At 50.1% G+C, this 10,981-nt stretch overlaps 1 protein-coding gene across 6 annotated transcripts in view; it reads left to right on the forward strand.

The window, feature by feature from the left end:
- Nucleotides 1–6,490: 6,490 nt before the first annotated feature.
- The window catches only part of Plcb2 (phospholipase C beta 2), a 20,017-nt gene continuing 15,526 nt past the window's right edge, over nt 6,491–10,981 (forward strand). For 5 of the 6 annotated variants that reach the window (XM_023711738.1, XM_023711748.1, XM_023711744.1 and 2 more), the window contains exons 1-2: nt 6,491–6,799; nt 10,454–10,531. In XM_023711738.1, the coding sequence (XP_023567506.1) occupies nt 6,716–6,799; nt 10,454–10,531 (162 nt within the window). In that variant the 5' untranslated portion in view covers nt 6,491–6,715. The remainder of the gene's footprint in view (nt 6,800–10,453; nt 10,532–10,981) is intronic. The other variant, XM_023711755.1, reaches the window with a different exon arrangement.

Raw genomic sequence — 10,981 nt, forward strand, 5'->3', positions numbered from 1 at the left:
TGTGTGTGTGTGTGTGTGTGTGTGTGGCCAGCTCAGCCCACAAGAGGGCGGTGCTGGCTGGCATGTGGTGCTGGGGGATTGAACTGTGGTCCCTGTGTTTTGCTTAGCTTAGCTTGTTCTAAGTAGGTGCTTTAGACCACTGAGCCATCTCACCAGCCCCAGGATATTCTGAGATACAACTGATTTTCCTCCCTTCTCTTACTTTTCCTCCCCCCGCCCTTTTTATGTATTTGGTACAAGGTCTCACAATGAAGATCTGACTCATAATGATCCTCCTGTTTTCAGCCTTCCCAGTCCTGGGATTACAGGCATGTGCCATCACTCTGGGTTTCAGTGGCAGACCAGCAAGGCATGTGGTGCTGGGGATCAAGCCCTGGTCCCTGTGATTGTCTAAGCATGCGCTTAGTCTGCTCAGCTATCTCGCTGGCCCCCTTTTCCTCCTTCTTTGAACTACTAGTTCAAGTTGGTGCCACAGCCTATTTGTTAGGATACAGTGAGCTTTACTCAACATTGCTTTTGCCCAGCAGGCAAGAGCCAATATAGTAGAAGGACAAATAACATTTTAGTAGCATTATGAAAATAATCTTGATCTTGTGGTCACCCTAAAAGGTCTCAGGGACACGCCCCCCCTGTGTTCTGCAGAGCACATATTAAGAATTTCTCAGGTGTCTGGTGAAAATAAACAAAAGATAAAAGACCAGGAGGGTGATGGTAGTTGCTCCAATAAAAAGTCACAATAGCTTGTCTGGTTTCCAGATCTCATTCATTTTTCAGATTTCAGACCCAGAGTCCTGGTCCCCAGGATGCACCTTCCTCAGTGCCGTGACAGTGCAGTTGCGCTCTCCCAGCTCCCTCCACCAAGACCCTCTACCAGGGTCACCGTGCACTGCCGCGCACGAGTGGAGAGCCCACTGCTTCCTGTTCTGCTGGCGGTGCTGTCTGAGCTCTTGCTGCTACCTGGCTGGGGTATCATCTTCATGGCCTCTCAGTAAAGTGGCCTGAGGTCAGATGTACAGCAAATGGCTTGCAGAGTGGCCTAGAAGGAAATATTGGAAGAAATATTGGACAAGGAGGTGCAAGAAGGCCTGGCAAAGAAGGAGGCAGAGTATCAAAGAGGAGGCACAGAGGTGAGGGTCCATATGTTGCCTGTTCTTATGCACCAGAAAGCACCCACCACAGCAGAGTCACTCAACAACCAAATGAAAAGAAGGATTTTGGCTGAATGCTAGCCAGCGTCTGTCATAAACCTCCCCATCCTGGCACAATGGACACAAGCATAAAGTGGCCATAGTAGCTCAGAAAGGGGCTACACATAGAGCTGTGTATAGGCCATTCTCACTACTGTCACGGATAGATTTCAGCCACTGATGACCAGCCTGTCACTCAGTAACCAGTTGACTACCTTGTACCTGGTTTACTCTAGAAGGGTCAGCAGCTCTTCTTAAAATGTCCTGTATTGTGGCTATGGATTTTTTTTTCTCTCTCTATATTTGATATAGGGTCTCACTACATAGCTTAAGCTTATAGTGATCCTCCTATTTCAGCCTCCCCAGCCCTGGGATTACAGGCATATGCCACCACGTCCCATCTCAGTGGCCGGCTAGGTAGGTCCCAGGCCGGATTGGCACAGCATATGATACCAGGGATTGAACCAGGGTCCTTGTGCTTGCCAGGCAGGCGCTTAGACTGCTGAGCTATCTCCCCAGCCCCTGGACTTCTCTCTTACTCAAGGCCATTCTCTGGAGGGCATGGGCATTTGACCCCCGGATGTTGGATCTCACTTTATAGCCAAGAATTGATGATACACAGTCCTGGCATCTCCTATGCCTATTGCATACTTCGCACCCAGAAGCCACTGAGTTAGTATAGCTAACAGCATGACAGGGCAACCATTCTGAGGTACAGATGAAGCATCTTTCAGAGGTGATAGGTCCAGGCTACAGGATGAAGTATGCACCATAATCAATAACTACATAAGTGCCCAGGCCCAACATGTGGAATATGGAGGTTTAGGAAGCCAGAGGTAGAAGTAGAATGACCCCACTTACTATAGCTTTCTGGTTCCTATAGTTCCAGGCTCTCCAAGTTCAGGGAATTTGGTTCCCAGAGGGGGAACACTTCCACCAAGGAACAAAACAACAGTCATAAACTTTAGGTGTGGCTGCTTGCTGTCCTTCAGACTCCTTGTGCTAAGAAAACTGCAGGCAAGAAAAGGAACCACTTTCAGATGGGGGTAGTTGACCCTAATCCTTGGGAAGAGACAGGACTGCGGTTATATAACAGGCCCAGGAAAAAATAAGTCTGGCACCCAGGATATCTCCTGGGGTGTCTCTCAGTACCCCTGCCTAATTTTTGATGGAAAGTAGACTCATTTAGCACCAAAGTCTGAGAGGGTGTGCGGTGGGTGATTGGTCACCCCAATAGGTAGGCCACCTGGGGCCCCAGAACTGTAAGATGAAAGAAGAGAGGATCTTCGGCAGCCTAGGAGTGTGGCTTTATTGGCAGCTCTGCCTTTTGAGTCAGATGGAGCTGGCTGTTAGCAAAACCCTCAGCTTTATTCACAAATGTCTCTGCTAAGCCGCCACTTCCTCACCCTGACCTGGACAGTCCATGCTTGGAGCCAAGCCCAGATCTCTCTTGAGCCCTTTCATTTTACCTTGGGTGGTTTGGGCTAGTGCTCCAACAGGTCAGGATGCGTTTGGTCCTGCATCTGTCTCCCAACATCTTCCTGTTCTCACTGCCTTCTTCCCTGGCCTACAGATTTTATATCCCTTACATGAGAGGGTATGGCATTTGCATATAACCTACCACATCCTCCCATATACTTAAATCATCCCAGATTTACTTATAATACCTAGCACAATGTAAATGGCATGTAAATCACTGCTATCCTGTGTTGTATATGGAATAATGACAAGGAACATAAGCCTGTACATTTTCGGTACAGGTGCAACCCTGCCCTCCAATATTTTGTTTAATCTATAATTAGTTGGATCTGCAGTTACAGAATCCACAGACCAGGAAAACTGACTGCATGGAGGAAGAAATAGTAAGAAACTGCATTATTTTCTGCCAGTATTTGTGAATAAGCATATAAATAAGTCAGCATACTGATGTACACTTGTAATCCTGGCACAGCAGGAAGCTGAGATAGGAGGATCACAAGTTCAAGTCCAGTCTTGGCAACTTAGCAACTTAGTGAGAACTTGTCTCAAAGTAAATAAACTTGAAAAGGGGCTGAGATATGGCTCACTGGAAAGATTGCATTCATTGTTCACTGCTCAAAATATACTAGCAATGTACAGGTACTACATTAAGTGCTTTATAGTTTTTGTTTTTGTTTGGTTTTGGTACCTGGGATTGAACTCAGGACCTTGCGCTTGGCTGCAGGTGCTTAATCTGCTGAGCTATCTCCCCCCACTAAGTGCTTTATAGTTATTATATTATTTAATCTTTACAACAGACATGTGACACCTTATCCCCATTTTAAAGATAAGAAAGACAAGCCACAGAAAGGGTATCACATGACAAATCAGTAGCTGGGTTTATAAAGTAGTGTGGGTGGCTCCCTGCACCAGTCTGGGAACATGCAACAACTGAGCTTTCTCTATTCCTGGAATCAAGAGCCTGTGAGATACCTCAGCAGACTATGCCTGCTTAGGCAAGCGCAGGGACCGGGCTTCGATCCCTGGGAACCACATGCTGCACCAGCCCTGCCCTTGGGCATGCTGAGCTGGCCACTGAGTTTGCGCATGGTGACATATGTCTGTAATCTCAGAGCTGGGTACGTTGAAAACAGGAGCATCACTACGAGTCAGATGTTTGTTGTGAGACAAATATATATATATATATATCTCCCTGGAATCTTCTGGCCCAAGGAGTGCAGCAAGCCTGGGTACTCCTCAACCACTGCTTGGGCAGGGCAGTCATGGCATCTAACCTGACATGACTCCTTCACTTGGCAAATAATTGTGGGGGACTGGAGTTCAACTCTCACCACTAAACACTGATGAACAGTTTGGGAAGTGAAAGCATGGGCCTCCTGAGACCTGTTCCTGGGAGGCAGCAGTTGAATACAAGCTCCTAACACCTTCTGTGGCCCAAGGGTTCACATGCCAAACTCTACAGCATGCAGTCCCCACAGATCTCAAATGACACAAGTCAACCACCAGTCTCCCTGAAAATCAGCCTTCCCTGGCTCTGTCCCCTCTCCCCAGGAGGCTTCACTTTCCAGTGCACCAGCAGGGGGCATCCTTGCCCTACCACTTCACACTCTGGGGGGCCAAGCGCCTGTTGATTGCTCTGCCTTCTGTCCAGCCCAGCCCAGGAGCCCAAGGCCAGTTTCCCAAATTAGACATCCATGTGACTTCCCTGATTTTCTCCATACCTGCTGTAGTGTTATTTACAAGACATTTTTCTTTGTCACATTTTTTGAAAATCCAATCGCCCCTCATGTTTTGTGCTTTGTGTTGGAAGGAGAATCGTGCTCTCCTGCCAGGCTGGTCTTGAACTCTTAGGCTCAAATGTCCCTTCCACCTTGGCCTCCAGGTAGCCAGGACTGCAGGTGTGCGCCACCACACCAGCCACCTAAATGTATACTGGAAAGAAGAAAGCCCTTTGGGATAAAGATCTTCTCAGCTTGCTCTGCTTGCTGCCAGGGTTCCCACATTCGCAAGGCTGGCTTTCCAGGAGGTCAGGATGTGAGCAAGAGTACAGATTCTCCCCTCTCAGGTTGCAGTTGGGATCTTGGGTGGTGTCACTGGTGCCTTTTAGTCACTGGGTAAACATGTGTGAGGTTTTGTTTTGTGAGTGAGGGCCTGAGATGGAAAGGACAGTCAGGAGTGTGGAAATCCTTGAAATGAGTGGAGGAGCCATCCCTCCTCCCCAAGGGACAGAGGAAGGGGCTGTCTTTTCAGGTTCCCAAGAGGAGAGGCAGCTGGGGCCTCAGGGCAGAGGAGATGGGTGGGGTGGGGGTGACACAAAATCATTGCAGGTGACAGGTGCAGGGGTTTGGGGAAGGTACTGGGATTTCCCTTGCAAAACTCATTCAAACAGAGAGGGAATCTGATCCTAAGGAGTCCCTGAATATCTATCGGGAGGCCCAAAGTTGGAGAGCAGGAGAGAAAAGAGACCTGGAGGGATCAGCTAGAGCCACTTCAGGAGTCTAAGTGGTTTTCTGAAGGCTCAGTTATTCATGGTTTCAAGCTCCATCCTCTGGTCTTCGAATTGCTTTTCTGGGGATTATTTTTGGGTTGGGAATCTCCTCAGTGTTTTGGAGGTTGTTTGTTACTTGTTTGTTTGAGACGGGGTCTTGCTATATAGTTCAGGCTGGCTTTGAATTCACTATGTAACCCAGGCTGGCCTTGAACTTGCAGCCATCCTGCCTCAGCCTCTGGAGTGGTGGGATTAGAGGCGTGTGCTATCACACCCAGCCCCTTAGTGGTTTTTGGTATTTTGGTACTGGAGATTGAGTTCATAAGAACTACCTCCCTAACCCTTTTCATTTTTGAGACAATGTCTCACTAAATTGCCCAAGCAGGATTTGAATTTGCGCTCCTCTTGCCTCAACCTCCCAGGAGCATGTGCCATCCCACTCACAGCTTGCCAGCGACTATTTACTGCTTCATTCTCACTAAAGAGGCTTCTGTCCACCATAACCCTGCAGCTCCCTGACTTTCGAGGGCACTTCCAGGGCACAGTGAGGGTCTTACAGTTGTCTGGGGGTAGCAGAGAAGTCTCCGTTGGGACCTGAGAGGGGAAGGAAGTCTTGGGTAGAGCTCCCTGCCTCCCCTGCTGGGATACGCAGGGTGATAAGCAGAGTAGGTTAGGTAAGAGGAAGTGAGTGGGGCTGAGTGGGTCTGGGACTGAACCCCTGGGGACAGAGGCAGCGTGAGGGTTGTGTACTCCAGAGGGGCTCCAAGCATCTGGAGCAGCTGTCCTGCCCAGGTCCTGGGGTGTGGAGGCACCTGGGAGAAGCGCTCAGTGGAGATAGGCAGCCTAGGGAACTGGGTGGGTGCCAGCTGGACAGTGGAGGCCCAGGCCTCAGCGAGGCTGGGAGGTATGGATGCCTCCCCTGACGCTCATTTTCATGGGAAGGAAGCACGGAGAAAGAACTAGGTGTTCTGTTAACTTTGATTATTCAAAACAATCCCAGCCAGGCCCTGTCCCCATTCTCTACTCCTACCTCTGGGGTGGTCTCATTTTCTGCGGATAGAGCCCCACCCTCAAGGACTCCCTTCCCCTGTGAGCTCCTTTTACCTGTTCTCCATCTGTGAGCCCAAGCAACAGTATCCCCCACCACCCCCTAATTGCTCTTCTTGGGCTCCCTGGGACCCAGAGGACCTAACTCCAAGGTACCCAGCCAGCATGACCTGCCTCTCAGTTCTGGGTTGCACAGAAAGGAAGCCTGAGCCGGAAGTGCTGAGGCATAGGAGGAAGGCGGGGGCTCCAGGAGGGGAGCTGGGCGCCCTGGGCAGGAGTGGGGCTGCAAGCAGGGCAGGAGGAACTTATTTACAAGGCAGATGGGTCTTGGGCCAGAGCTTTGAGCTCTGTGCCCAACGACTGCTACCCCGTAAGCTGTAAGAGTAGACTTCCGGGCCAGCTTGGGGAGTGCCCTGGGAGGCCAGCCGGGCTGCCCCTCCTGTCAGCCTCCTTCCTTCCGTCCTCCTGCCACCCTGTGACTGCCCAGCTTCTCTAAAGAGGCACCGTTGGCATCATGTCTCTGCTCAACCCTGTCCTGAAGCCCCCTGAGGTGAAGGCCTATCTGACGCAAGGGGAGCGCTTCATCAAATGGGACGATGTGAGTAGGGCGGGCCCCTCTGGCTGCTGGGAGCTGGGTAGTGGGGACGGAGGCTTGGTTTATGTTTCCCGGGGTCCAGGCGCCTGTGCGGCTTGGCCAGGCAGCTGGCACTTGTCTGGATAAACAAGCCTGGGGACGAGGTGTTGTGTCCCTGGCTGTGGTGGCCAAGCTCTGTGTCTAGGAGTGAGGAGGAGGTAGGCTGCTTGGAGGATTCCAGGGAATAGATTTTTTGGATCTACATCTGTCCTGCCTGCCCACTTCTTGGCTGCAGAAGAGTAAGGATTTTGCTCCTGAGGCAGCCTTGCTGGGAGAAGAGCACACCCAGAGCTGAGACAGGGTCCCTTCCCAGTACTGATACCCTACTTTTGCTCCAGCAGAAGCCTGGATCCCCTGACCCCACTTTTTTCCCCTCCCCACAAATAACATTAGGCCTGTCCCAGGAAAACCTTACTCTTTTCTCAGTGGCTGTCTGGGCAGCCCCCAAAGGCTGAGGAGCTGATTGAGAGCTGGAGTTGTTGCTCCAGGGGCATACAAAGAGCCAGAGGGACTTGTGCTTCCCCTTGTTGTGAGGCCTGGTCCCGACTCCCACCAGCCTGTCCACAGGGGAGGGGAAGGCATTGCTTCACCTTGTACCCTGTCTCACCAGTCTGCTCCTGCCTCAGCCAGAGCCTGCTTCCCAGCCTCTGGTTTACTTGGACCTTGAAAATACCACCAAGGGTCAGGGATTCTTTCAGGCCAGCAGGGAGAGCCACATGGAAATTTTCCTTCAGAGCAAAGGTGCTGCTGGAGTGGCCTATGCTGAGAGAGGGCCAGCGTGGCCCCAGGAAGACAGAGAAGCTCTACCAGGGAAGACAGGGCCTTAAGGTGCTTGTCTGGCTTAAGGTGGTACTTGGGGGTCAAGGTCTAGGTTCTCTAGGGTGGGACTAGACAGGGAGGTCTCGGCCATGACTGTGGGGAAGGGCCTGTGGTTAGCTGCTTTCTGTTTCCCTAGCATGGAGGTGGTGTGTCCCAGGAACCCAAGGGATGAGGGAAGTGGCTTAGACTGAGAAGTACAGCAGTTTCTCTCAGTTCCTCTGGGCAGTATGCATGACCTGAGTGGACAGGGACATGCTATGCGGCCTTCTCCCCAGCCTTTGTACCCGGCTGGCCCTTTTCCAACTCTAAAGTGGGATCCTTCTTATTCCCTGGACCCTGAGTTTTTTTGTCTTTTTGAGACAGGGTCTCACTATGCAGTGCAGGCAGGCCTTGAGCTCACTTTGTAGCCCAGGCTGGTCTCAAACTCACAATGATCCTCCTGCCTCAGGCTCCCAAGCACTGGGATTACAGGTGTGCACCACCATGCCCAGTCTTTGGATCCTGATTTATAAGGGCAGGAATGTCGCAAGCCTCGTCACAGGGCTAAGGCACATCTGAGACTGGCCGAACTCTCAGACTTTTAGCCTGGGTAGCAGACCACAGGGCTGTGTCACGGCATGTCAGGCAAGCACATTGCATAGGATGTAACCAGACCAGGACTCCACGTCACCTCCCATAGCCCTTCATATGTGTAGAGGGAGAAGCTCTTCTAGGGTGGAAAGAAACACAACAAACCACCATTCATCTCCTTTACCCTTTGGTAATTGTCTGTGGTCATCACACAACCTGCTCCTATTTCAGAAGCAGTGACTTAGAACCAAAAACCTAACCTTACTTTAGTCTCCAGGCATCTTGCTTTCACGCCCTTGGGGTTGGCTTCAGGGGGTGCAGGCCCTCTAGAATGGGGTATCCTCCTCCTCTGGACCCCTCAAGATGGGGTGCAGGTGGGGAAGAGATTAGTAACATTCATTCTTGAATAGCTGCTGTCATAAATGGGCAGAAACTAAAGTTTATTTATTTATTTATTTATTTATTTATTTTTTTAATTTCTATTTTTTCAGTGGAACCAGGGATTGAACTCAGGCCCTTGCGCTTGCCAGGGAAGCCCTTATTCTACTGAGCCATCTCCCTAGACCTCTAAAGTTTGTTTTATCCCCGGTGGGCATTTGGTGATTCTTGGGAGACCTTCCCCCCAAACTTGAGACACCCTGGCATCTCTATTCAGGGCATTACTTGCTGTTGTAGTACTTCTTCAGCCCTTTACAACACTTGTATCTTTCTAGGTTTTGGGCCCTGTGCTTCTGTCTCCCCTGTGGGCCCACCCCAGGTCCTAGAAATGCCCCAACAATGCTCCTGCAGTGCAGACATCCTTAGTGTATCTCTGCTCTCCAGGCTCCATCCTACATGCCTCAGGCCTTCAGGGATCACACCAGCTCCCCCAAGTAGGGCTGAAAGTGCTCTCTGGGCCTCAGGTCAGGGATCAGGCATCCTGGGGCTTCCTTAGGAGGGGAGGGATGGAGCACATCACTTTCACCAAAATTGGATTCTGCATAAAATCTTTCTCCCGTACCCTAGTAGGCTCTGATTATCTTTCTTCAATCATTTCCTTTGTAAATTTTATGTTTGGTTTGGTGTGTAGCAACTATCATGTCTTTTTTTTCTTAAACTATCATGTCTTGTTGGAAAATTCAGTTGTTGTTGCTGGTGTGTGTGTGTGTGTGTGTGTGTGTGTGTGTGTGTGTGTATTACTGGGGATTGAGTCCAGGGTCTTTGCCTGGAGCTATATCTCCATCCCTTTTTTAAAGAACATTTTAGATGATGTCTTGCTAAGCCACTAAGTTGCCTAGGCTAGACTCAAACTTCCAGTCCTCCTACCTCAGCCCCTGGAATGCTGAGATTAAGTGTGTGCACCACTATATCCAGAATAATTATTATTAAAATAAAAGGGAGCCTATATGCTGTGTGAGGGGAACAAGAATTTAGAAGGTGAGATCATTGATTCATTCATTTGCTTTTTCAATAAACTTTGGGCTCAAGCACCAAGCACCGAGCTCATGGCCTAGCTTATTGTCCTTGGTCCATCAGCTCCTGGAGATTTCCTGGACCTGCTGCTAGTCTATGACCCTCCCAGCCGTCACTCTGGCCACACACCCAGATTGTTACAGCATATTTCCAGGAAGGCTTTCCCAAAGGAGTGAGGCAAGAGCTGGTCCATGTTTCAGGTCAAAAAAGTTTGAAGGTGGGAAGGCAAGTGGTGACTCCATGAAATAGTTGGGAAGGGTTTTGTTTGTTTGTTTGTTTGTTTGTTTGTTTTTGTACTGGAAGAGATTGAACTCAGGACTTTGTACTTGCCAGGCAGCTGTATGTGCCGCAGAGTTACATCCCATTCCCATAGTTGGGCAGAAGGCCTGGGGACAGTCATGGAGGGAGTACAGTTCATAGCTAGATTGGGTAGGCATTTGGCTGTGGGTACAGGAGTCTGGGCTTTTGGTTCTGCCTGTATAAAGCTCTTTTACATGGTAGCAGCAGTCTTCAGAGAGAGAAACTCCATCCCTGTGATAGAGCCATGACCTTTGGGAACTTCTATTTGGGATTAGAGGGAAATCTTCTCTTTCAGAGATGCCATCTCTAATCCTCAGTCTGTTCTAGTTCTTATCTCTAGAGAACACAGAGAAATGGCCTCAGATTCCTGGGACAGGTGCCTCCTAGGTGAGGTGATGAGCTCTGGACTCGCTGGTGTGGGCCAGGGAAGTCTGGCCAGAGGGCCCAGAGCAGATGGCTGACCTCTTTTCTCTTCAGGAAACGTCAATAGCCTCCCCAGTTATCCTCCGAGTAGATCCCAAGGGCTACTACTTATACTGGACGTATCAGAGCAAGGTGAGGAGGGTAGCCTCTATCTCCTGTGGCTCTGAGCTCTCACTCACCCAGTTAGCCCAGCCAGAGTTCTAATAGTCTTGGGGTGGAGGTGTGGATGCTAGGGAGTGGAGAGTGGCCTGGGAGGGTGGCACTGGAGCTCCCTGGTGAACGAAACTGTTTGCTCCAATAGGTTGGGGTCCAGATGCTCCAGCTGTGGCATCCTTGGAAGGGGGAGAGAGACAGAGAGAAACAGAGAGAGACAGAGAGACAGAGAGACAGAGACAAAGAGAGAGAGAGACAGAGACTGAGGGACAGAGAGACAGAGACAGAGACAGAGAGACAGAAAGAGAAAGAAACAGACAGAAAGAGACAGAGACAGAGAGACAGAAAGAGACAGAGACAGAGACAGACAGAAAGAGACAGAATCAGAGAGACAGAAAGAGACAGAGACAGACAGAAAAAGACAGAGTC

This window comes from Octodon degus, unplaced genomic scaffold (assembly GCF_000260255.1).
Source record: "Octodon degus isolate 3935 unplaced genomic scaffold, OctDeg1.0 scaffold00002, whole genome shotgun sequence".
NCBI classification, from domain to species: Eukaryota; Metazoa; Chordata; class Mammalia; order Rodentia; family Octodontidae; genus Octodon; species Octodon degus.